General features: G+C 44.9%; 1 protein-coding gene across 2 annotated transcripts; it reads left to right on the forward strand.

Moving 5' to 3' along the window:
• The first annotated feature begins 544 nt into the window (after positions 1 to 544).
• ap2a1 (adaptor related protein complex 2 subunit alpha 1) lies at positions 545 to 27,806 on the forward strand. 2 transcript variants are annotated; one of them, XM_080487482.1, is made up of 21 exons: positions 545 to 1,285; positions 11,499 to 11,710; positions 13,498 to 13,691; positions 13,930 to 14,059; positions 14,167 to 14,268; positions 14,361 to 14,620; positions 14,715 to 14,883; positions 15,210 to 15,347; positions 15,511 to 15,693; positions 16,186 to 16,283; positions 16,378 to 16,609; positions 17,555 to 17,743; positions 17,833 to 17,987; positions 20,896 to 20,958; positions 22,137 to 22,219; positions 22,369 to 22,460; positions 22,932 to 23,053; positions 23,442 to 23,558; positions 23,952 to 24,021; positions 25,782 to 25,916; positions 26,642 to 27,806. In XM_080487482.1, the coding sequence occupies exons 1-21, from the start codon at positions 1,219 to 1,221 to the stop codon at positions 26,717 to 26,719; spliced, it is 2,889 nt and encodes a 962-aa protein (XP_080343608.1). In that variant the 5' UTR covers positions 545 to 1,218; the 3' UTR covers positions 26,720 to 27,806. The 2 variants fall into 2 exon arrangements, with proteins under 2 accessions (XP_080343608.1, XP_080343609.1); XM_080487483.1 differs by lacking the exon at positions 20,896 to 20,958.

Raw genomic sequence — 27,806 nt, forward strand, 5'->3', positions numbered from 1 at the left:
CATCATAGGTGCTACCAGGGACTGTGTGTGTGTGATCCTCAGGTGGGCTGTGTGATACCTCAAGTGTGTGTGTGTGTGTGTGTGTGTGTGTGTGTGTGTGTGTGTGTGTGTGTGTGTGTGTGTGTGTGTGAAAGATACTTCAAGTCATCAGGTATGTGTGAGATCCTTCAGGTGGGCTGTGTGTGTGTGTGTGTGCTACTTCAGGTGGGTAGTGTGATACTTCAGGTGTGTATGTGATATTTCAGGTGTGTATAAGATACCTCAGGTGTGTGTGTGTGATATTTCAGGTGTGGGTGTGACACCTTGGGAGTGTATATGATATTTCAGGTGGGCAGTGTGATACTTCAGGTGTGTGTGACCCCTCAGGTGTGTGTGTGATCCCTCGGGTGGTCAGTGTAAGAGTCCGGTAGGACCTTCGCCCATCGGGAACGCGCCAAACGCTCGTCCCAGAAAAAAAAAAAAAAAAAAAAAAAAAAAAGCAGCGTGAACGCGCACGGCGGCGTCGCGCGGTCACGGTGTTCCGCTGTCACGCGAGCCGCTGAGTGGAGGCAGGACGATCGTAACGGACATCATCACACAGGACGTCGTGTTTTAGCCGCATCTCCTGCGCGATAAAGACAGCCGGTCCCGCCGCTTCGTGTCGCCGGTCGGCAGTCGAGAGACCCCGCTGCGAGTGGTTCGACCAGCCGGTGATGAGCTCCAGCATTTGAATGATCGAGCTAGCCAGCCAGCTAGCCTGCTAGCTGCTCAGCTAGCCTTACGCTGCGTGCCTCGGAGTTGACGTTAAATTGTCGAAACATCTCCTCGTTAACGCGTACGGCTGCGTTAATCTCGCGGACCTCCACGGCGCGGGGTCGGTTTTAACTTCGGCGGATCGTTTGCGGGAGGCGAAGCGCGTCGCGTCTAATCCCAGCTCGGTGGGGATTGAATGAAATAAGGCTAGCTTGCTGCGAGCAGCGGAAACGAGCCAGCGAACCGGGGATCGCGTTCACCCGTCCAGCCGCCGCGACATCCACCGACATCCAGAGGCCACCGGGGCTCCGGAAGCACACGGCGGGCTCGGTAGAGGCGAGCAGCGGGCGGACCGGGAGCGGCGGAACGGAAGCGAGCTAGCCGCGGCTACACGTCAAGTTGGCCGTCTTCAGCCCGGAGTGAGCGGCTGACCAGCGTCGGGGGTTTTCTGCGGATCAGGCCGGACTCGGGACAGGAGCTGCAAACATGCCGGCGGTGTCGAAAGGAGACGGGATGCGGGGGTTGGCGGTGTTCATCTCGGACATCAGGAACTGTAAGTGACCTTTCGGTGTGTGTGGACGATGTCGTGTGAGAGCTAACATCAGCTGACATGTCTCAGTGCTGTACGTGTGGGGAGAGGGGCTGGAACCCCCCCCCCCCCCCGCTTGGGGGTTCTTATCCCCCCTCCTCTCCCTCTCCTCTCCTCTCCCTCTGTTTGACCCGGTCCAGTCTGTAGATCACGAATCCCCCCCACCCACCCTGTCTGGGTCCGGCTAACGCCTGGGCGCAAGGACTCGGGGCCTTGTGGGTTTTTTTTTTTTTTTATTATTTTTTTGAGGGTTTGGCGTTCAGTTTGCTCCAGCAGATCGTGAACATCTGTAACATATTAAGACATCCTGATGATCATGAGTGATCTGGGAAACTGAAAAGGTGTTTCAGGGTTTTACACTCTGCACGTTTTCTGATGGACGGACAGGAAGGTTTCACACTCCGCTACAGAACCGAACATGGGAAGAAATGGGACACGAGAAGGAGAAGACAAAAAAAAATAAAGGAGTAAAATGACCTGTTGGGATGATGTCAAACATCTGGTATGCATACACGCCAAAACTGGCCCATCCGAGGTTCCGATCGGGCCTTCTGGACAACCTCACAAAGTGTAAAATTGGCTGTTTCTGGGAAGTAATTTAGTCAAAATCTAGTATTTCTAACCTTGTTATTTGCATATACAGTTTGTATTCATGTCCATTTGAAGCCATTAATTGCAATTTTCAACAACTATGCATGTGTCTTTTCGGGCTGTGCAGTACTGTGGAGGTTAACGTGATCTTCTCAGCTGGGATCACAGAGTCTCTAAGACATACGGAACCAGCGGTTCGGTTCAGGTTCACACTGAAATGTTTGGCTTGACGTGGTTGTGGGTGAAGACCTCTCACTTCTGGGAATAATCTAGAATCATCTGAAAACAACAAACGCCTAAAAGCATCACACAAATCTTTTAAAAGAATAAATCAATTAAAGAGTAAATGGGCCAACATAAGTTCATCTGTCCAACACACCTTTCTAAGGGTGACACATTCCTAATATTTAGGTTTGTTGGAATATCAAAACGTTGAAATGAGTCAGGGTCGTGGACCTCCAGCACCAGTAGCATTGTTTTGTGCTGGTTGACCATGAAGAAGTAAATTAAGACATTTTTGGCTCATCAAGGATCATTTATTTGACAAATTATGGATACACCACGGGCCACCACAATCTCTGGAGTTATTCGTCTGTGCATAAACTCAACGGACAAGCAAACCATTATGTACTTGAGGGCATAAATGTAATTTGTCATGACATGAAATGCTGTGGCCACATGAATACATGCGCGGTGTATTTGCAGATATGTGTCACAGTTTGATGTTGAAGCGACGTTGCCAGAGAGGGAGAGCATTTTCACTCAGAGCGGCTGTGTGCTGGAGATATCTGTCCAGAGTTTGTACTAATTTCATTTGTTTTGCAAGTCTTGGTACTTTCTGAGAGATGGTTAAATAACAATAGCAGATGTCAGTCTTGCACCATGCAGATTGTCGGGTTGATGAATAGTTTTTTTATGCATGCGTGTACAGTATTGTGACTTTCTCTCTGTTAGTTTCATTACTGTATGTGGTTTGAGTATCACCTGAGAAGCCCGATGTGAGGCTCCGATACATAAAACACACACACACATTAGCCGACACCAGCAGAAATATTTGCTGATTTTTTTTTTTGGTTTTATCAGTCAGACAACAGTCGACCTTCCCGCTGCCGCTGCACGTGTAGACATCAGTTTTAAAACAGAGCGATGTGAAGAGACGTCGTCTCACTAAACTATTAAAAATAAAACAAGGCATTAGCCACGCCGCTGCTGGCTACAACGTAGTAAGACTGCTATCAGCCCCACTGTGTCGAGCTCAAGGTTGGATGTAGAATTCCAAGATAACCGATGAAGTGTGTGTCTCAGTCGTCACACACGCTAAGCTCGCAGCACTGTGTGTAAATTGGCAGCCGTACAGAGCTGCTGTCACACCGTGTGGCTTCCAGCAGTGTGCCTTCACAACAGTTGCTCCTCTTATTTTATTTTTTATTTTTTTCCCGCCTTCAGCTTCACGTCTCTCCACCTCCACTGTCCTGCTGAACATTCTTGTTGCGTCACCGTGTGGCTCAGTCGTGCTCTCTGCTCACCTCAAAGAACCACTAAATGCTCATTTCACCGCTGCGCTTTGAGAATCCCTGGTGTGATGTATACATATACGCATTGACCTATGACAGGATTAGGGGCCTTTCACATTCAGATAGTCTGGGACTCAGTTCACTTGGGAGGGAGGCAAGAATTTTCACCCCTTCATTTGGTTTCATTTGGCACGCCCTGTCCTCTCACCCCAGCCACTAGAAAGATCGCTTGTGAAGGAACCACTTCCCCACTACTCCACGTCTGTGCACGAGACATTTCCCAGGAGAAAACAAATGTTACAGGACTCCTGCTTTCTCTTCCGCACCTTATTCAGATTCGCGCACCCAAAATGCATTGCGCTCCATGTCACGTCCCCTCACCCCGCCCGCTTGAAAGTCTTTTTGAAACGGGACCGGATTCCACTTGAAAAATCTGGAACCGAGTTCAGGGTGCGTTCACATTTCCCCAAACGAAACAGACTTTCCCAGAAAGTGCCTAAAGAGAACTCTGGTCCGCATCAAACAGGGGAATGTGAACGCGCCCTTCGTCTTCAGAGTGGTGCTTGCATCAGTCTGTCTTTATACGTGTGTGTTGTGGATTTTTACGTTGTTTCAATGTTTCAATCATACAGATTCTGAATAATTGTTGAGGTCACAAGTGTACATTCATATCCTGGTTATATGAGAACGATCTGTGTGAACAGTCATGTATTACTTGCATAAAAGGTACAGGTGTGTCCACCATGTTGACAACAATCATCATCTAGTTGCTTGGTCTAGTTGTCAGCTTCACAATGTGCAGTTATCTGCACACGTTGCAGAAACAGATACCATCTTTTCTCAGTCCACTCAGTATCTGTATGGAAGAAATGTGTGTCTATGTATGCAGATAATGTTGTTGTAAATGGTATAAAATGTTTTCTTTGTTGGAGAAAAGCTGTTAAATTCATTCATAAGATCAGTGAGTGAATAACTGTCATGCTGTTGTGACCGCATTGTTTTAGGCCGCAAATAAACATTTTGTAGTCACAGAATGTGTAAAAAGCATTGCCCATTGTGAGGATTTCAGGGAGTTTGACAAGAACCAAAATAGGCTGAGTAGATGACCGTGTCCAAGAATCTTGAAAGCTGCAGTTCTTGTACGGTGGTCCCAATCTGGAGTGGTCGATGGCTTATTGTAACTCCCAGGACTTAAAGACTGAGGCAATGGTTAGATGCAGGCTGGTGACAGTATGGCCGCTCACAGTGCGCTGGAGTTCCAACCAGAATAAGGTTGCTGCTGCAGCTCTGCAGTTTGAAGCCGGCGGTGGAAAAGCAGATGGTGCTGAGCAGGTAGAAAATCCTAGATTTCCATGGAGCAATCCAGGAGCAGAGCGAGCCGAGAGTGAGCGCTTAGAAGGTGATGACAGAAACACTTTGTTACTTAGCTTTTTCTCATTTCCAAGGCAGTGTTTAAATAAGAGCCAAGTACAAAGTGATTAATATTTCTCTGTCAGACTTCTCAAACCATCTGTTTATTCACCTGGAACAGTTCAAACTGTATATAAGCCGTGTTGATGGAGTGAACCTCACTTTGTGACATGCTTTCAGTATATTTAACCATTATACTCTCATCCTGTTGCGCTGATTGGTTATGAAAACTCTGAGACCAGGTGTGTAAACTAGTTTTAGTTCAGAGGCCACTTGCAGCTTGACTTGGTCTTGAGAAGGTAACAGCCAGGTTTACACACCGCCTCGGGGTGTTTGGTGGACTGTTTCATCTGTTTGTTACCATGAAATATGCATTTAGCTCTAATTGTGTTCATTGCTTCACTTAAGTCCTATTCTTTGTAACGCTTTTGGTACAGTCTTTTTTTTTTACTTTCTTCTTCTTTTTGACTAATTTATCTTCCTCTTTAGCCTGATGCTCTGCCATTTTTTTTGCTCCAATCAGAAATCAAACCCTATATAGTGTCATCGGGGGTTTAGCCAATCCCAATCAAGGTAGGCTCCTCCATTTGACTCCTCCCACAATTTGGCAGCTCTTCTCTGGCACATGACACCACGAGAGGAAGTACTTCCTCCTCTTCCCAAGAAGGGCATGTGTGGGTGGAGCCAGTCCAGCTCACACAGACACAGCAGATTCTGAATGCAGCTGCTATGGTCCAATATTCAAATAGAGGAAAATCAATTAAAAGGTGGACTTGTGTTGGGACGAAGAAAACCAGTTAAAACCGAATGATCAGTTCAAATGAAAAAAGGCCCTCTGCTCCATGCTGAGTCGGTAGACATCGTTTTTCAGGAAGAGAAAACGTAGAAATCAGATGTACAAATTAGCCTTGTTGCCATATATTTCATGCATTAGTATTATAACATTTGACACTCGTGAGATAAATGAGTCTCATGCCCACAGAGACAGATCGGAGAGTGTGTGAATGTATTCTCCATGTGGTCTTTCAGCTTGAGGATGCTGGTCGTCTTTGTTCAGGAACTCGGTTCCCCCTCAAAGCCTTCTTGTTTCTTTCTGGCTGCTGTTCAGACAGGTTGATGGTATGGGATTAGTCGGTGAGTAAACGGTAAACACTGCTGCCGGCTGCTCCCACTGTTTGATTTCATGCCGTCAGATTTAAGATTCTGTAAACTAGAAGATGCATACTTTTTAATCTTTAAGTATCCTGTTGAGGCTGTTGTGACAATATCAACACAGAGTATTGTTGTTGGTCAGAAACATAAGTGGTAATTTCTGGGTTTGCCTGTTAAAGCTTCCGCTTGCATGAATCACATTGGCTCAGTATTTCTCAGACATGATGGTTCCCATGACATGAGGGGGAGTGAGACCCTCCTCACACAGCTCCAAGACCACACGGCACTGGAATGCTGGGCTTTCTAATCTTTGTCAGATTATAAACTATTACCGGCTCAGGCTGGGCGATTTGGCCTCAAATAAATAAATAAAAAGAATCTTTGATTTTTAAAAAAAGAATTTGAGTTTTGATTTGATTTTCCTTTTTTTCTCAGTGCACTTAAATGACTGCAGACATCAGATATATTGTCAAAAGTGCAACTTTATTGCTGGGATTGTCCTCAAAGCTAAAATGCATATAAACAATCCCAAAATAAAAAGTAAATGAGGCTTCGTCATGCAACAAATTCAAGCTTTAACCAGGTTTAAGTAGAAGTGCAACAGCAACTACGGAAACCCACAAGGATTGGTAGAACGGAATGTGAAAAATGCCAGAAAAACTGTGGAGGGGGGAAAAAAACTCTAATTTATAAAATAAAAATCTTTTTTAGCTACAAATTCAATAAATTGATTCAGCAGATCTTTTTTTGCCAAGCCTTATTACCAGCTATTGAATTTAATGTGAAATATCTGGCAATTCTTCATGAGCTTAATTCATCTCCATCACACCTAAAACCAATTCATATTGACAGAATTTGTTGTAATTTTTAATTTAACCAGGAAAACTCTTGTTGAGATGGAAAATCTCTCTTTCCAATGGAGTCCTGGTCAAGACTGGCAGCAGTATATTAAAAAAATAGGTTTCAGGCAATTGTACACATAAAACTGTATTAGAAAATGTCAATACATTAAGCAACACAGAATCAAGGAAAGCAGTCAGAATATTCATCACTTACCCTCCGGTTATTTCTTTTTCTCAGAAATCAGTGAGTGAATAATCCTACTGGGATCTTGAACCCAAGATTTCACCTGTAAATTCTTGTCCAGTGCCTTCCTGAAGCTCTCTGTCTCCCCAATAGAAAAAAAAAAAAGTATTCACACAATAAAACGTTGTTGTCATTCTGCTGTCACCCGCAAGTCGGCAACTACGAAAAACGAGTGAAATTAAGCCGTGATTCTCGCCAAGCGAGCTTTCTCACCTGCTGCCATCTTAGCTCTGATGTCACACCGGCAGCCAGGCACTTTTCCAGTCTCCGACCTCCTGGACAATGTTTGCTTTGCAATGGAATTTGTCAATATTCCGGCGCAATTATGCCTTACACTGTCAAAAATAATACAAATAACATGAAATAAGGTTTCATAAGCACTTGAGGTTTGCAGGAGTTCATTCTCAATTAGCAGAATTGATTTTATTACTGAAGCGGCTCTGGAGCCCCACAGCATGATGGTACCTCCACCATGTTTAACAGTGGGTTTTTGTTCAGCGCTTCATTTGGTGGCCAATCAACAAACTGATATCTGTGTCATTTTCTCTGTATGGAATCATCTCAGGGTCCTGGATCAGAGGCCTGTAAGCTGCAGCTGTGCAGCCACATGTGGCTCTGTAGTCAAACTTTCAACTTCATGAGCTGTGGTACTGTCTTTTTAAAAGTTGAGCAGGTTTTGTGGCTCCGCCTGATTTTTTTTATTCAATGAAAACGGGACAAAAACGGCTCTTTTTTGCAGGTTGCAGGCCTCTACGGTACGCTAAGCTTACGTAAAAGATTCCGCACAGAAACTGTAGTTTGATGATGGCTATGGTCATTATATAATATGAATGGAATGACAGTCCAAGGTTGAACATTAAACAGAACATGTGTGCCCCATGTAAAGGATTTGACACGATATGCCTGTAAAATGTCAACCATTACACTAATGCTGGGACCATTTCACACGGACTCTCATGACTAACTTAGTACAGGACATACAACACATACATTTGACAAAACCTTTGCACACATGAAGTGAATAGGAGATCCTAAATATTGGAGTAGATCCTCTACACAGAGCTGAGCAGTAATTCCTCCTCACTTCTGCTCAGCGTCTTTCTTATCAAAGAGTTTGAAGTTCTGTGGCTCTGATAAGCTGCAGTTCCTGCTCTGCATCAGTCGAGTATTTCTAATGATTCCACTCATGATCTTTGAACACAGCTACGGCGTCCAAATAAAGCGGCCACCAGCAAACTCAAAGCGTCATGCACACTAGACCTGCAACAGACCGTCTTTCGAGTCGACTCGTCATCAATTATTGAAACTAATAGTCAAGTAATTGCATTGTGGACATTATACTTACTGAGGTTAGGTTATAATTACTGATGTTATTTCAGTTGTGGCTTTAATTATGGCTTAGAATGCTGCTTACAATAATCAAATAGATGATGGATCTTTTTACAACCCTTTATGAAGCTTATTTTCATTAGACTTGCAGCAAAACAACTGAAAATTTGGATATTTGGGTCCAGCCCCATTGTCAACATCATTGAGACCAGCAGGACTCGTCTGATTAAAGCTGTTGATACCTTAAATGAAAACATAATTTATGCAGTTTAGTCTGTCGTTTTATGTTATGTACAGTTCCCTCCAAAATAGTGGAACGACAAGGCCAATCCCTTTGTTTTTGTGGCTCACAGAAGACGGTTTAAGATCAAAAGATGAGTACGAGACCAGAGTTCAGAATAGCTAGACTATTACACCACAGAGTTTTTAGGACGGCAAAAGTAAAGGACCAAAAAATAAATAACATTTACTACAGGGTTCAGCAACAATTCATTCTGCTGCTCCCATCATCGGTTACATCAACAATAACTATTAATGAGTGTTCCAGAAGCAGGGCAGCATGTTTCACGCATGAGCTTGTATGCTTCAGATCATCAGCAGTTCTTTTCTCTCTCCACACTTTGGCCTTTCATCACTGATACCGATACCGTCACGGTGATGTTTCTGGGCTTTTCTTCGCAGCTCTTACAATATGTCCGTCACCCACTGCTGTCTTTTTCGTTGGCTGACCCGTTTGATGTCGGTTGCTCAATGCACCAGAGGTTTTTCTTTTTCACCACATTCCAAATTGTTGTCCTGGCTAGGCCCAATGTTTGTCCAATGGCTCTGAAGGATTTTCTTCTGGCTTGCTTTTCTCCCATAGACAGCTCTCTGGCCTTCATGTTGGTTTATCCTCTTTAACAAGAAGTGCAGTCTTTATAGGTTAAACCCAGGACTAAAACCTACACTAGTCATGCAGCGCTATTTAATATTTAAACAATCTTGAGTTCATGAGTGGGTTCAGACAAAGGATGGTGTGTCCTGAGTTGTTTGACTCATCGATATGTAAATACCAGGAAATTAAAGCTGAAATTCTGAGCTCTTGTCTTGTGTTCATCTTTTGGTCTTAAACCAAAATGGCTTCAGTGAACGACAGTGTTCTGACGGTAGTTCCAAACTCTGTTATGTCAGAACAAGTTAAGTTAAAGCAGAGGAACCTTTACCACCTTGCAGTGATAAATGCCTTCGAATTTTATTTTATTCTTTCCATTTTCAAGGAGAGGTTTCTCACAATTTCCATCGCCATGATTGAAAAGCATCAGTGTCGATCATGACAGTTGTTTGCTTTGGGAAAGCTTCTCTTCCAGTGAGTGAATGATGCAGTTCAAAGAATATTTTCGGACGCGAGGAACAATGTGATAGACATTCTATAACTTTATTCGATTTTTATTACATATAAATAGCTCTTCATTTATACCAGAGTACTTTTTTTTTTTTTTTTTAACCAACGCTACCATCCTGTTGTTGATGAATTAGTAGATTGAGTTATGTATTGTAAGTGAGTAACTGTAAGTGCAGATGGGTTGTTCCTCCCTTAGGGCAGGAGCAGATAACAAGCACCCAAACCATGATAGTCTGAATGATCAGCGCAAGATGTGATGACCTCGGCAAAAAACAGCCGGCATCCCTGATAGCCACACCGACACCTAAAACCAAACTACTGGTCCGCTCCACCCTGTTTTAAAGCAGGGGAGGGAAACGTATTGGTCTGTGGGCCAGAACTGGCCGTCCAGACGGCCCATGGAATGGCTTTAATGCAAGTTTTCAACAAAATGAACTACTTTTGATTAATTAGTTATAGACACATAATAGAGATCAGAGCTAATGTAGCAGTGGCGCCTACCTTATGATGAAGCAGCATCAGTATCACATCTTTTAAGGAAATAGATCTTTCTGTTAATGTAAACTAAGGGCATTTGGAGTTGTCCAAAACAGTTGCATTAAAAGGTTTTCTGTTTCGTATAGAGGGTTATTGAGCACATTGGGTAATATATCGGGTTTTATAACCAGAAGTACGGTGCATTTTCCGCCTGCTACAAACCATTGAAAGTTCCAGAAATAGGTGAAGAAATATGCTGTGTATAACCCTCAAAAAGTACAAAAACAACAAAGAAAATGTAATTTTATTTAGAATAATAAGTAGAACTGGTTTCTTCACTGGATCGATTGTTTCAGTTTGATTAATGGTGATAACGCTAAAAGCTTCTGGTCTCACTCATTAGATTAAGTCTGAGTACAAAAAAACTTGCACATGTGTGCACAGAGAACGATCCACTGTAAACACTAACAATGGGAGAACACAGACATTCGTATTGACAGATGATAAAGTTAGATTGCTCAACTCAGGGATGGAGCTCAAGTGTTTACAAAAAGTTGCGTTTTCAGTGGCTCCGAGCACCGTTTTCGTGTAACGGACCCCCCCAAAACGCCACGAAAGTTTTTTTGTTTTCACTTGAAACTGTTGCTGTGTAAACAGCCCCTTAGTACGACCCATTAGTAAGAAGTGTGAATGCCGACATCCTCATCCTGGTGCTGTTCCAACAAGCTGAGTCGGACTAAAAAGTAGGTCTGTGCACACTTGGGGACAGACTCTTATGCAGTTTGAGTTTTGAATCTCGCAGTGATCTCTTAAGTGATTGATGAGCGGAACAGAGGAACTCCTGCCCGTGGTTTCCTTTGCTCATTTCAGATCTTATGCGGGAAAAATCCCACCATGCTTCAGTTTGCATTCGGTGCAGAACACAAGCCGTGTGTGGCAGTTCTGTTGCAGAATATACGTCTCAGTTAGGCATATAAAGGGTTTCCATCTGTTAGTTTAAAAAAAAAAAAAAAAAGTTCTGTGTTAGGAAGGTGTGCCGCTCACACTGAGGACACAGTCTGGCTGGACTTCCCGTCTCCCTGTTTTTATATGTGAAACATGTGGCTGAAAATGGAAAAGTGTGTTTATTCTCACTTTTAAATGTATATGGCGCTATTGTGGATGGAAAATGATTAAAGTCTCACTTTAAAAATACTGTTTGGAAATACTGACGTACCGATTTCTCTTCTTCCCCCAGGTAAGAGCAAGGAAGCTGAGATCAAGCGGATCAACAAAGAGCTGGCCAACATCCGCTCTAAGTTCAAGGGGGACAAGGCTCTGGACGGCTACAGCAAGAAGAAGTACGTCTGCAAGCTGCTCTTCATCTTCCTGCTGGGCCATGACATCGACTTTGGACACATGGAGGCCGTCAACCTGCTGAGCTCCAACAAGTACACAGAGAAACAGATCGTAAGCCGCTCCAACTCTTCCACTGCTCATCGTTTTTTATCATGGCAGTAGGTTTTCCCATGTTTGAATGTGTGAGATTGTTTGGTGCTGGACGCTCTTCAGTGGGATCAGAATCCTTCAACCGCCCGACTGCTGAGTCACTCCACAGCCCAGATTTTTGAGCCGCGCTGTTGACACACCTCACCGGTCACTGACCGGGCTGCTATCACCCACAAAACACTCTCAGGCCCAGCCGTCTGAGTACTCGAGTACTGTGGGCACAAAGCTTGATCCATGAGCACAGCAGAGGGAGTGTAGAGGTCATGTCTGGTGATGAACCTGTAGCGACAATCGACGTCCACTAAGACGACACTTTACCACAGAAAAGGATGAAATGGTGGGTGGGTGGGTGGGGGGAAGTGGAACCGAAGAACCTCAAAGTGCTTGTGTGTGAGCGGGACATGTAAACTCTGACCAATAATTATCTTCCGGATTTACATGATAAAGTGTCAAATGTGTTGCTATATTGCCACATATCTTAAAATCTGCTATGATGTGAAACTGTTCACTTTCACAATTTCAGTTTAATAATGTGTTCCTACATTAAAACATTAAAGTGTGATACCAATTAAAACTGCACTATGTATCACCAGTGTGTTTTTAAAATCATCATGCAGAAGACTGCTGGAAGAAGTCTTTCAGCCAGTTTAGCTTTAGCAGTTTGAGCTTTTTCAGTTAATTAGCTTCTAGAGACATTTTTCACACAGTTTCACTCTTGTTTTTCTATAGTAGGTACTTAAATAATATAAACCCCTGAGCAAGATGTTCCTAAAAAGCTGAGCTGATTGACATTTGCTGTTTTTCTGGAGTAAGTTTGTCTGACTTCAGTGATTTGGTTTGAGAAGTCAGAGTGCTGTGACCATGATTGGTGGACAGATTCCCTCTCAATGCCCTCTGGAATGAATCTATAGTTGTAACTCGACATGTCGTAGCAGAAGAGAAATACTTCCGCCACCGTTTCATTTCCTGATGGTGTGCGGTGGACGCAGTCTCAGGAACAGGAAATGTGGAGTCAGCAGAATATGGATGAGTCAGGAGCGACGGTGGCTACCAAAGTCCAGCTCGCACACACACAGCCTTCAGTTTCTGTCTCATGGAGGGCGGATTATAAACAGAGGAGGTCTGCAACCTGCTGCCGTGGTGCTGGACGGCTGAAAAGTCATGGCGCGAAAACTACCAAACACCATTAAACCAGCTAAAAGGCTTAGTGGACCTGAGGTGGCTCCTTACACATGTTTGCTAGTGTTTTTAGCACTTTTTGAAGAGTGCAGGCCACAGTCGGCTTACGCTGACAGATGGCGACGTCCATCTGTCACTTCCTGTATTCTCCTGAGCTCACAGATAAACAACCGCTGCCTCACTTCGTCTGTGGCTCAATCCAAGGAGGCTGGATCGCCACTGACATTTCCTTTTAATGTTCTGATCCTCATAAGTCTGAAGTGAGACTCCAGGATGATTGGTAGGTGCAGATTTGCAGAATAATATTAATTAGAATTGTGATCATGAAGTTTAAAAAAAAAAATGTCTGAAAGTGAAGGACCTATTTTATTTAATGTAGTAAATAAGTGATCTCAACCCAGCATCCAAAACATACTCTGAACCCGGTATATCGCCTTCCTGCTTGGACTCTCTTCCTCAGAGTGAGATGAAGATGTGAGCACTGTGTGATTTTGGCTCCTCCTACTGGTTGTCGAGCCCGTTGACGTGAGCCGGTGCTTTCAGTCAGCGCTCCTCTCCGTGTTTTCCAGGGCTACCTGTTCATCTCAGTGCTGGTCAACAGCAACAGTGAGCTGATCCGCCTGATCAACAATGCCATCAAGAACGACCTGTCCAGCCGTAACCCCACCTTCATGTGCCTGGCTCTTCACTGCATCGCCAACGTGGGCAGCCGTGAGATGGCCGAGGCCTTCGCCAGCGAGATCCCTCGCATCCTGGTGGCTGGGTGAGTAAAAATCTTGGACCGGCTGTGTTGAGCTAAAGCGTTGCTGCTCATAGGTGGATAAATAAACACTCTTTTTGTGTATATATATATATATATATATATATGTATATAATAATTTTTTTTCTTGCTGTAATGTTTTTGACAAGTATGTTTTAGGTTGCCCTTTGAGGTGTTGAGGTTTGGAGGGTGATTGTGGACTGGGTTTCCCCTCATGCTGTTTGTGCTGTGATGCATTCAGGGACACCATGGACAGCGTTAAGCAGTCGGCCGCCCTCTGCCTGCTGCGGCTCTATAAGACCTCTCCTGACCTGGTGCTGATGGGGGAGTGGACCTCGCGCGTGGTGCACCTGCTTAACGACCAGCACATGGTACGATCAGTCTCTCAACAGCAGGAAACACCAACAGATTTTCAGCTCCTGAAACTGATCTAATCTGAGATGATTTGTGCTTGTGTCCTGGCGGGTGGGGGGGTTAGGGTGTGGTGACTGCAGCCATCTCGCTCATCACCTGCCTGAGCCAGAAGAATCCAGATGAGTTCAAGACCTGCGTGTCCCTGGCTGTTTCCCGACTCAGCAGGGTGAGTTTGTTCCCATCGATACTGTGGAATGGTTCATCTTATTACCTTGATTTCCTGTGTCATCAATCTCAGTCCTTCTGCTTCTTCTTCAGATCGTGTCGTCAGCCTCCACTGACCTGCAGGACTACACCTACTACTTCGTGCCGGCGCCGTGGCTGTCCTGCAAGCTGCTGCGCCTGCTGCAGTGCTACCCTCCGCCTGAAGACGGCGCCGTCAAGGGCCGGCTGGTCGAGTGTCTGGAGACCATTCTCAACAAGGCCCAGGAGCCCCCTAAGTCCAAGAAGGTGCAGCACTCCAATGCCAAGAACGCCATCTTGTTCGAGGCAATCTCACTGATCATCCACTATGACAGGTGAGCTTCCTCTGAGGGGGAGGTGCTTCTCTTTCAGTGTCCGGATGTAGGATACTCCTGCGCTTCTACTGACATGAGTGTTTGCGTCCCGCAGCGAGCCCAACCTGCTGGTGCGAGCCTGCAACCAGCTGGGTCAGTTCCTGCAGCACCGAGAGACCAACCTGCGCTACCTGGCTCTGGAGAGCATGTGCACACTGGCCAGCTCCGAGTTCTCCCACGAAGCTGTCAAGACGCACATCGAGACTGTCATCAACGCCCTCAAGGTGGACTCACACTCTCTGTTCCATAACCTCACACTCGGCTTCGAACTCACACATACACACACACTCGGCTACGGACTCACACACTGAGCTACAGACTGACACACTGACCTACAGACTCACACACTGAGCTACAGACCCAAAAGTTTTCAAAATTGAGTCTTCTCACCTGCTCTGTTACCAGTTACTTGGGTTTCTCAATGTAACTTTTATCCATTTAGTTTCTTCACTTTGTCAGGCCTGATTTGCTGCCATGTAGCACGACTGAATGTTGTAAATTGGACATCAGTTGTTTCCTTTCTACATGTGTGATGTGTGTGTTTGTGTAGACTGAGCGGGACGTGAGCGTGCGGCAGCGGGCCGCCGACCTGCTCTACGCCATGTGTGACCGCAGCAACGCCAAGCAGATTGTGGCTGAGATGCTCAGCTATCTGGAGACCGCAGACTACTCCATCCGAGAGGAGATGGTGAGTGAGAGACCCCGCCCACTGATACACACCGCTGTTCAAGTCAGACTGTGAATGTCACATTGTAGGATTACACTTTGTTTGATTGACGTTTCTTCAACATGAAGAGTTAAACGAGAGTCTGAGCGCAGCTTGTTGATCTGTGGCTTTCCCTCCCGTCCAGGTGCTGAAAGTGGCCATCCTGGCAGAGAAGTATGCCGTGGATTACTCCTGGTATGTAGATACGATTCTCAACCTCATCCGCATCGCCGGCGACTACGTCAGCGAGGAGGTGTGGTATCGAGTCATCCAGATCGTCATCAACCGCGACGACGTGCAAGGCTACGCAGCCAAGACAGTGTTTGAGGTGTGCACCGCCGGCTTCCTCCTGAGTGCTTCAGCTTTTCTACGTGATTTGTTGAAGATGAGTAATAAACCCAGTGTCCACCTCCTTCATTCAGCAGCACACTAAAGGTTTCATGTCTTTCTTCTATAAAGATGTGAAATCTCAATAGTTTGAATGTTGTTAGCCTCGTGTGTATTTTTATGTTGGACTTACACTCATAGAATCACATTTTATGACTGTTAAATCAGGAAATGTGGGCATTTTAAAGAGTTTCCTGACATTTTCCTGACATTGTTGTTGGAATTTAACAAGAGCGAAGCTATTAGCTTGTCAACACATGGTCCGCGGGTCAAAAGATCTTACCGTTTCTGGGAACTTGTGTCAGTCAGAGAAGCAGATACAAAAGCTAGCGACGTAGCATTAGCCCGAAGAGAGAAACCGATCTCTGATCTCTCTGCAGACTACTTTCCTAGTTTGGCGAACGCCTCTGATGTTTCTAATGTCTGCCTCCAGGCCTTGCAAGCACCAGCCTGCCACGAGAACATGGTGAAGGTCGGAGGTTATATCCTGGGAGAGTTTGGGAACCTGATCGCCGGTGACCCACGTTCCAGGTGTGTGTGTGTGTGAGCTCGCCATCGTTCCCGGTTCAGAGTTATCGCCGGCGATGGATTGGATTTAAAGCGCCCGTGTTCTTCTTCCCCTCAGTCCTCTGGTCCAGTTCAACCTCCTGCACTCAAAGTTCCACCTGTGCTCGGTGCCCACCCGCGCCCTGCTGCTGTCGGCCTACATCAAGTTCATCAACCTGTTCCCGGAAACCAAGGCCACCATCCAGGAGGTGCTGCGCTGCGACAGCCAGATCCGCAACTCGGACGTGGAGCTGCAGCAGCGCGCCGTCGAGTATCTGAAGCTCTCTTCCATCGCCAGCACCGACGTCCTGGTACGTTCTGACGAAAGTCTCCTGTGCTCAGGCCTGTAGTCCTCTCAGTCAGGAGCCTCGATTGAAGTGATGCGATACAGATGTAGGGTGACCTGCGAATTCAGGTCCGCAGAACCCAGGTTTGGAAACATGGCGGTCGCGTTCAGAGGAAATCAGAAAACCCCAAACAGAAAAGTTTTCATATTGTCCATCCAGTTTGTTCAGGCATGTTAGAGCCCGATATGTAACAACGACACAAAATGTTATAAAATATAATGTAATAAAACCCAAAATGTAAAAACTGATTGGTAATATAGCAAAAGTGCTCAGCCTGAAATGTAATAACTGGTCATTAATGTAACAAGACCCTAAGCCCAAACCCTAAAAACATAATTTTACATTTTGGGGCAGGCAAGCTATTTTCCCCTCAGATTGTAACAATTTTATTACTTCTTAATGTAAATCAATGATTTATGGTTTAGAATTGAACTTGAACTGCTTCAATCTGAACACTGAAACAATGACTTCTAAAAGTTTAGATTATTTGTGCACGTTCGTGTGTGTATATGGAGAGAGAGAGAGATCGCATGTAAATTCTTGTTAAATCTTTTATGCCATTTTTTAAAATTACATTTCGGGCTCAGCACTTTTGTTCCATCATTGACCATTTATTACATGTCGGGCTTTATAACATATTTTATAAGAATTTGGGCCGTGAGTTTTTGGGCTCAAGGTAGCCAGGAATTTCAAATCATTACGAAGTTCCAAAATATTAACAGATGTTGATACCAAAATAGTTTTTATGCATGTATTAATTCAGTATTATGTCAGTTAAACATTTTCAGATGCATATGTCCCATCGTTTAGGTTTATCTGCCCCACCCATGCAAGGACTTTTTGCCATTGACTCCTACAAATTAAGAGCATACAGCACTGACCCCTCTCCTCCCCTCCCTTCCATCTCAGGCCACTGTCCTGGAGGAGATGCCTCCTTTCCCAGAGCGGGAGTCGTCCATCCTGGCGAAGCTGAAGAAGAAGAAGGGCCCCGGCGCCGTCTCTGTGACGGAGCTGGAGGACAACAAGAGGGAGGGCGGCGAGCTGAACGGAGGAAGCGACCGGGGGCCGGACACGGCGGCCATGTCTGCTTCCAACGCCGTAAGCAAAGTCTTTTCCTGGTTCTATTCAGCCATGCGTCTGCATGGCGGCAGGATTCTGAAGCGGCTGCTCCTCCCTGTGCGTTCCAGTCCACCCCGTCGCCCTCGGCTGACCTGCTGGGGATTCGCTCCGCCGCTCCCATCAGCGCCGCCCCGGCCAGCGCCGGCAGCCTACTGGTGGACGTCTTTTCCGAGGCGGGGCCCGCCGCTCCCTCGGCGGCTGTGAATGACGACGGCTTCCTCAGGTGAACATTCGTCGCCGTGATGAGCCGACGTACAAGCGGCGAGGCCCGAGTCCCGGTCAGGCCTGAGTCCAGCCTGAGCTCAGATCCACGTCTCGTATGAAAATCTAGTTTTCATATAGATGTTGAAGGTTGGAATAAGCGGCTTCAAATTGATCTGAACGCACATTATATTTAAGATAACAGTGGTTGAGAGGCTGAATTGTAAATTGTGCTAAATTTAGACTTTTTCCTGAGTCGACTATTCTTTTTTTTTTTTTTTTTCTACATTAATGAGTCTCCAGGAACATTATTCTGAAGGTGACTTGTTTATTCATCAGATTAACTGACAACCAGCACAAATAAGTCGTCCTCTTTACTGCTACTTTAGGATACAAAGCTTCATATGTTTGAATTCCCTGAAATGGGAGCTTTTTCCAGACCAGTGAATCTTGACTAGCTTTAAACAAATGATGCACACGCTGTTGTCCAAGGAGGGAAAACTCATCACTGCTCCAGGTTTGAGCTGCGTTGAAGATCCTCTCCGTCCTCAGCCTTCCTCTCACTCTGGACTCAATCGGCTCGCAGACAAACCGAACAACTGCCTGAAACTGTGATAACTGTCAGCGGTTTGTTGTGTGTTTGTGCTTCGACACTAATATGCTGTAATGTCTCGGTGTTGTTGCGTCTCTCTGTTCGCTCTCTTTCTCTGCTCTGTCTCTGTCTGATCTGGACCTGCTGACCTGGAGACGCCCGGTCACAGACTGGCAGCGGGTCTGTGTGACGTACACGGCAGTTTTTAATAATATTTTTAACCTTATGAGTTGTTAGTGGAGTTTACCTCGCCGTGTTTTCAAATCCTCCCGGTCGGCAGGTCCGCTGCTCTTTGTCTCTTGTTTGATCTTGCCGTTTATGTGACAGTCTTTCATCTTTTTTTCTCTCCTTCCCTTTCTTTCCATTTCCCTCTGTCTGTCTGTGTGTGTGTCTGTGTGTGTGTGTGTGTGTGTGCGTGCGTGCGTGCGCATGTGTGTGCGTTTTTTTTCGATCTGAATGTGCGTCCCGTCTCCTGTCCTCTACCGTGATTGGACATTGACAGAGATCTGGAACAGCCCACCGAGACCTCCGACTCCATATTGGTGGAGAGTTCTGGTGACTCGGAGTAAGGGCCCAGTAGGAACCGTCCAGAAGCAGAGTTAGATAGAGGAACCACAAATAAGACTTGTGTGTTTGTAGGAGCTGTGATTCAACATGTGTTTTGCCAGTGATGTACTGAGCCTGCTAGGTAACAACAACAACAACAACCACCTGTCGCACATAAACGCTGATGCCTCTGAACACGTCCAGGACTGAGACCGAACTCGATGTGGTACATTTTAGAATCATATCAGTTAGATAAAATTAATGAATAAATAAAAATAACTCCTAGATGTGGGAATGACGAATCAGAAATGGACGAGCCTCGGCACAGGGGGTCAAACTCGAGGTTTAAAAACTCACTCACTAAAAACTAACCCAAGTTTAAATTCTCAAAGAAAAATAAGTGCAAATAATAAGAGCAATCAGATTTCTGACCTCGGCCAAGGCTCGACGTGGACACAGGGAAATGACACACATTCCACATCCAGATTAACTGCCTTTATTCATTTATTTAGTTTGGTGATCCCATGATTTGATTCCATAATTTAAAGGAACACAAGATAAGACAATATTCTTACCTTCTTCCATTTTTTAATCCCAACCGTAGTTAAGAATCCCGGCTTATTATGGCGTTTCACTATCTAACTTGTGGCTCATGTCAGCTGCAGAGCACCGGAGCACAGCGGGACAACAAACTCCCCTCCCCTAAACCAAAACCTGCTACGACTCTATTTCCCACAATGTGCATTATATATAGAGAAATGAACATTTGTAACAATTGATTTTAAACTGGATCAACACCAAAATACAACTGGTTCTTCCTTTGGTCAAAATGCATCTTTGTACCACGTTTCATGAAGATCAGCTCATTAGGTTTTGAAACATCTTGTTAACAAATAAACGCGAGTGAATTTCTAACCTCCTTGGCGGAGGTAATGATGCATCGCTTAGTTCTGTAAGTGAAATCCCCTGATTGCAGCCAAGTATCTTGGACTTCTCAGTATTTCCACTAGAACAGGGCGATCCCACCGGGTGAATAAGAAATGTTTAATGTGTCATGTGCAGGTTAATTGTTCCACTGAACTGTGAAGAAGGGACACGAATTACAAAAAAAACCCATCCAACTCTGCAAACAACACAAACTCAGGCTGGATGTAACTCTGCCTCTCCTCTGTGTGCTGGAGAAAGTAGCATAGCAGAGATTGGAAATTGCAAATGGAAATAAATAAGGTCAATAGAAATGGAGTTTATGCACATTTTAAAAATGAGAATCACACACACACACACACACACACACACACACACACACACACACACACACACACACACACACACACACACACACACACACACACACACACACACACACACACACACACAGGAAGTGTGATTCAAGACATCAGACTTTATGTGTTTTAAACATGTGAAGTATGTAGCTTGTAGTCTGGACACATTTGGACTTTTCTGTCGATCCCTTTCTTCATCTGCCTTTCAGTGAGCTGGATTAAACCTCCAAAACTCAGAAAATATCCACATATGTCCCGACTACGTGACAGTTTGTCTCAGTTCCACTCAGCAGCAGATTTCTTAAAGTAGTGTGATATGGATTTGGTACAAACTGCTCTTACTAACCACCTCTGCTGTTTCTTCTCTCGCCCTTTCCTCCTCTCCTGTCCTAAACTGCTCTCCATCACACTGCTGCTGTGCTGGGTGGATGGCTGGGCGGTGTGTGTGTGTGTGTGTGTGTGTGTGGGTTGTTCCCTCTTCATCGCTGCGCTCTCCTGTGGTCTCTCAGCTCTGCTCCTCCCTCTGAGGATCCTGCTCCTCCTCTGTCTGAGGCGGACGACCTTCTTAACAAGTAAGCTCCTTCCCTACGTGCACATTTTGTCGGGGTGCCGCTGAAGCTCTGCATGAGGAAGAAATCTCAACAAATCTGTTTTTCGAAACGAGCGATAACCGTGAAATCTGATCATCTAATTCCCTCCTTAATTGAATGTTGAAGATGTGTTTAATTTTTTACTGAGTGCTGCTCTCGATGTCGGGTCTTTAAAGGATTGACGATGATCTCACACGTCCCCACCAGAGGTCTGCAGCCCGCCGCATTTTCACAGAATAACATATAAATATACAATTTTATCCAAGTTCACTAGTTTATCAACTAAGTTGTGAGTCGGCATCTTTCCACTGATAAACGTCCAGTTTCCAACTTCAGAGAAAAGCCCGAATGAATCCAAATAAAGACACACCTCAGCGAATGAGTGCAAATGATGAGGTGAAACTTTTAAAGGTCTCGGGGTGTAACGAGCTAAAACAACTTCTGAAGTATTTGATCGAATGAATTGGCCTGACTGTAAAAATCAACAAAAACTTAAATAGTAACTAACGCTGACTTACCAGGCTTAAAAAAAAAAAAAGAAGAAAAAAATCTAAAACAGCTTAAGAAGGTAAAAGAATTTAATCGATTAAGGGGCTCATAGCAGAAGGGAATAGAATGTTTTTATTGTCATACAAGTGCAACGCAATGAAAAGAACTCTTGTTGTGCAAATATAAGTAGAATAGAAAAGATAAAATATCTAAATACATGTACAAGGGAGCCAATAAAACTTTAAGTAGTGTATGCAGTAAAAAGAACAAGCATGACGGCAACAAACGGCAGGTATAAATATGAAAACTGTCAAAATAAAGTGTCAACCGTTCTTAATTGTACTTAGTCAATTTTCATAAATTCGACATGAGATAAAGTTTTGATCAATAAAACAAAAACCAAATCCAGTTTTCGAAGCCGAGTTCTCTTCATTTTAGAGGTTGAACGGGTTGTTTGACAGTCATGACGGCCGCAGACCTCTGGTGTCGCCTCGGACATCATCTCCTAACTGCTGCGTCATGGAACCAGCCTGCTTTAATCATCAGAGCATCGTCACCAGTAACGACGGGACTGGATCTCGCTGAAATGAATCCAACGGATTTCCAGTTGTGGTTTGTCTGCAGCCGCGTGACGTGTCGCTTAAATGCTTTCACTCCCTTCGCCACTGCAGGTTTGTGTGCAAGAACAACGGCGTGCTGTTTGAGAATCAGCTGCTACAGATCGGCATCAAGTCAGAGTATCGTCAGAATCTGGGTGAGTTCTCCGGGGGGGGGGGGGGAGAACCCCTCTGCCAGCGTCTATTGACTGCTGGGCGTGGTGGCGGCTCTGGTCCGGTTCACCGTGTTGCAAAACGAGCTGAATCACTGTGACGAACCTCTGCTCCATGACTCTGTGCTTCTCAGGGAGAATGTACTTATTCTACGGAAACAAGACGTCGGTGCAGTTTGCCAGCTTCACCACCACGGTCAGCTGTCCCGGAGAGCTGCAGTCTCATATCCTTCCTGGGCCGGCGCTCGGTACGTTTACGCCTTTAGAGCCGGGGTGTCGGACATGAGGCCTCTGGGCCACAACCGGCCTGCAGGAGGCTCCAGTCTGACCAGCTTTTGGTGATGCCCCCGTGAAAGATGGCGAGTGAACATTAACCTCAAAGCCATCTAAGTCTGTTAAAAACGCCCATGATGCAACAGCGATTTTGGACATTTCACAGTAGTTGGCACCAGAAAGTGGTTTCATGTTGACATTGTTTGGTTTTGTTAAAGTATAAACATCAGTGACTTGTTACTCGGCTCTTTTCCGCTTCAGAATCAAAACTGTTTTGAGAACTATTCAGCAATTAGCCAATGCAGACCGATTGACAGTAGTAATGATTCGGTAGCTACGTGTTACCCGATGGGGGGGCAGCTCTGGCTCCCCCTTCAGGGCGCCCTGTGTCTTGACGTCTGCGCTCCTTGACGGCGAGCCACAGCTCAACGTACAGACCAAACCCGTGGAGCCGCTGGTGGAGGGGGGAGCTCAGATCCAGCAGGTCCTCAACATCGAGTGTCTGACCGACTTCTCCGACGCGCCGCTGCTCAACATCAAGTTCAGGTGAGAGCTGGAGGAGCAGCCACATGGGCGCTGGTCTTTTCCTCACCACCCTGCTGCACGTCCTTCACTGCAAATAAAAGAGAGAAACAATACATTTAAGAAGGAAATTACTTAAAACTGGTGAAATAAATACGTTTGACTTGATAAGTCTTGAAATAAGCTTTTAAAAATCCAGATTTAAGATCATACTGTAAAGTCAATAAGCTTTCAAAGAACCCAATTTGTCTGTAATGTCTAAAAAAAAGTATGGATTTTAAATCTTTGGCAAGTGCCAAATAATTCACAGTGTTCCCGCTCTCCCCAGTACCATGACCATGCTCTGTTGGAGCGCAGCTACACACTGATGTGTGTGTGTAAAATTGTCTCTGTGTGTCTGTGTTGTGATCAGATATGGAGGAGCTCTGCAGAACTTGACCCTCAAGCTTCCCGTCACCATCAACAAGTTCTTCCAGCCAACTGAGATGGCCTCAAACGACTTCTTCCAGCGCTGGAAACAGCTCAGCCAGTAAGTGTGTGTGTGTGTCTGTGTGTGTGTGTGAGGCTGCTATTAGCACCTCACCGTATCCTGCTGTCACACGACATGTTACCACCGCACTGCTGCTGTAAACACGGGGGAGAGCACGTGGCTGTCTGCCTCCCCCATGGAAGTGTATGTCAGACTTCTCAAAGTGTGTGTGTGTGTGTGTGTGTGTGTGTGTGTGTGTGTGTGTGTGTGTGTGTGTGTGTGTGTGTGTGTGTGTGTGTGTGTGTGTGTGTGTGTGTGTGTGTGTGTGTGTGTGTGTGTGTGTGTGTGTGTGTGTGTGTGTGTGTGTGTGTGTGTGTGTGTGTGTGTGTGTGTGTGTGTGTGTGTGTGTGTGTGTGTGTGTGTGTGTGTGTGTGTGTGTGTGTGTGTCCTCAGGCCGCAGCAAGAAGCACAGAAGATCTTCAAGGCCAACCACAGCATGGACACTGAAGTACTGAAGGCCAAGGTGCGGCTTCATGTTCTTCCTGTGAAAAGCTTCTGTTCTGTTTCACTCTGGATCTTTAAATTCTTTCTCAGTCCTGCTCACAAGCTTTGCTTTGGATTTTATGAATTAGCTTTGCTGTCTCCCAGTCGCTCTCTTTCCTTCTCATAAACCAGCGATTGTGATTCACATACATCAAATAAACCAGATCACTTAAAAAAATAAATAAATAAATTCTGTTTGAATCTCTAGAAAATAGATATTTGGAGTCGATGGCAGGAGAAGATCTCGCTCTTTCAGTCCCATTCATAAATAAATTAATAATTTATTCAGTGTTCAGTTTACACACTTAGTTTAGTTTCAAATCTCATATCAGCATTACCTTCACACATGCTTCACTTTAGTAAATGAATGTTTGCAAATAATAGACTGAAATATGACATTTAACTAACTTCTGTGAAGCTCACACGATGTTTCTTGGTTTTTCTGCAGCCGTCTGCATCCTTTCTGATCAAAAGAGACACTTTCACAGTTTTCCACCAAATGAAATTTGCTTTAAGCCGTAAAACATCTTTTAAAACTTGATATACAAACAAAAATGTAGGTTTCATTCCTAAAGTGTTGTGGGTACAATTTAGATTTGTTTTATTACATTTTTAGGGATTATTCTTTTTCCCGCTTTAGCTATTTTAGCTGTTAAACTATTTACAGTCGCTGTGCCTTCCTTTACTGTTAGTCAGTTTAGCTATTGCATCATTTCTTTCCTTTTTTCTTTTCCTGAATAAAAAAACCCCAATGTCCTTGCAATTTTAACAAATTTAATTGAACCATTTTTACTGTATTTCTAATAGTAATTGAGTCTTTTTATATATATATTTTATCCATTTTTAAAAACAAATTTCATTGCAATTCAAACTATTTGAACTGTTCTATTTTGCTGTTTTTAGCTTTGATTGGGCAAATTTAAAAATTCAGTGTGGTATACAAATGAAAAATAAAAAATGTAAGCAAAATGTTTATTTATAAATGATTTTCTGAAAATGTTGGGGAGCTACGGAGGAGCTGGAGTTTGGCAGCAGGTTGTAGAACTCTGTTTTAGTGCAACTAGGCAATTTGAAAGAAAAATTTGAGTTTCGATTTTCATATTTCTTTTTCTCAATACACTTAAAAATGACTGCAGATATATTGTCAAAAGTGCAACTTTAGTGCTGTGATTGTCCTCAGAGCTAAAATGCACATAAACAATGCCCAAAAAAAAAGTAAATGAGGCGCCGTCATTCAACAAATTCAAGCTTTTTAACCAGGTTTAAACAAAACTGCAACCGCAACTACGGAAACCCACAAGGGATGGTAGGACCCAACGCCAAAAAAACTGGGCGGTAGGACTCGAAATTTAAAATACTTTTTTTTTTTTTTTTTTTAGCGACAACAGCATAAGAAAAACCAGTATAAACTCCACACCCATATCTAGAGAATTACAGGAAAATGTCACTCGGCTTTAATCTCTATGTTGGTTAAAATCTGCGACTCTTAGAAAAATCTAAATGACACGAGCCGAATCAGAGCCGCCGCCACTGGAGCCAATGATTCTGTTGCACTTTTCACTCTCAGAAGGAATTAAAGTTTAAACATGAAATGATAAAATCATTAAAAAGACTTGTGATTCTGCTGCTATATGACTGAAAAGTACACGTCATTGGAATAATGAGCACCTGAAACCAACACAAAGATGTGTGTGTGTGTGTGTGTGTAATGACATGGGGTGTGTGTGTGTGTGTGAACAGCTGCTGGGGTTAGGAACAGCCCTGCTGGACAACGTTGATCCAAACCCAGAGAACTACGTATGTGCCGGAGTCATCCAGACCAAGGGCCAGCAGGTGGGCTGCCTGCTGAGACTGGAGCCCAACGCACAGGCACAGGTACAGGTACACACACACACACACACACACACACACACACACACTGAATCGAAGCTCTGCTGTGTTTAGGTGTTCTCCCCTAGCAGAATCTTCTCCCACAGCAGCTGCACACTTTCTTCTCCTCGGCCTTCGTTCACACGAGTTTCTTATTTTACATCAATTATCTGAAACCACCGGAAACGCAGTTTCAACCGAGAATTGAATAATCAGTAGAATCACCACGTTGTTAGTAGCATCAAACAATTATTCACATTGAAAAGCACGACGACAACAATGTGGGATTAAAATGTGTTTGTCAGAATTTAACCGGGGCTGCATTTACACTGTCGGTGTCAGATTGTAGCGGCGGCTTTGGGACGAAGGCGACGATTCGATGATGCGTTTGAGTTCATGGAAATAAAATTCCAATATGAACTCTCGGTGCTCGATTCACAGCGCGCCCTGCTGGTGCTACCATGTACATCGGGCGTCTTCCTCCTGGTTTCAGGAGCTTCTCGGGCATTAACATGAAACGTATGTCGTCGTCCGTGCAGTTAGCTTCAGTGTCTACTCGTTAAGCAGAATCGGAAATGTCATCGTAAAAATCTTAACCAATTGCCGTCCCGAGTAAGCGAGATTTCGTCAGCGAGTCCGACTTGAGCCTGAAGCTGTGCAGGGTGAATGCAGCCTCCCGTACAGAACTTTCCCTCCAGACGCTGAGCGGGACGTCACTGTGTGTCTTGCAGATGTACCGCCTGACTCTGCGCTGCAGCAAAGACTCGGTGTCCCAGCGTCTGTGCGAGCTGCTGGCCGAGCAGTTCTAGAGTTCCTCCCACCCACCCTCCCGGCCCCGGCCCCGCCCCCGCCCACCAGCGACCTGCCACACCTCCTCTCCTCCCTCCAACCAGGAATCTCTGAGTAAAAATGAAAAACAAACAACAAAAAAAAAGAAAAAGGTGTAACCTACATAAGGGAAACGCGGCAGCGATATTATCCTCGTCCTCTCGTCCCGGATTCCGATCCCACTTCATCTTCTACTCGTTTATTAACATGACGCTACATCTTTGGTTTTGTTGGTTTACCTGTGTAGCTGGTGTGTGTGTGGCTCGGAGTGTTGGTGTGTGTGTGTGAGAGTGTATGCACCTGTGAGTGACTGTGTGTGTATATGTGTGTCCCATGGTTGTGTCTGGGTCCCATTCTGCTCCACCGTGACCTCCATGGTGTCCCAGTGTGTGTGTGTGTGTGTGTGTGTGAGAGAGAGAGAGAGAAATGACTCGTCCAACATTCCTTGGTTAAATGGGAGAAGCTGTAAATTGCACACACACACACACCTCGGTGTTGGTCTCCTGGTGGGACCCCCCCCCCTGCAGCCCTTCATTTCAGTGAAGTAGTGTTTCTGTTGCTGTTGTTTCTGTAAATATGTGCCAGTGAGTACTTTTCCTTGCTTTCCGAGACATTCCCATCATGCTCTTTGTTTTGTAATCCGTGCTGCTGGATGTGAAGGAGAGTGGACACTGTGCAGGTCTGTGGTTTTGGGGGCGTGTGTGTGTGTGTGTGTGTGTGGGGGGGGGCGTGGTCTCGGAGCCATCACAGCTCTGGAGGATTAGCATAGCATCTCATTAGCACAAAGCGATTCATCAGGTTTCTGCAAATCTGCAGTTTGTCTTCGTGGCGATTCCAAAAGACTTTTTGCACCAGAAACGATCCGACATTCAACCTGAAGTCCACTTTAACAAGCATTTACACTTAAAACTTGGAGCGTGCGTCTATATTCAAGTATCTCATGGTGTGACTCCTAGAGGTATCATGGCGCGGTGACACTGTTTGATATTTGAATGTTTCTGTGCACGCATTAAAAAACAAAAAAAAAACCAGTTTGAAATGTTGGGTCTCACCTTTCTGTGGTTACAC

This window comes from Lipophrys pholis (genome assembly GCF_963383615.2).
Source record: "Lipophrys pholis genome assembly, chromosome: 19".
Lineage (NCBI taxonomy): Eukaryota > Metazoa > Chordata > Actinopteri > Blenniiformes > Blenniidae > Lipophrys > Lipophrys pholis.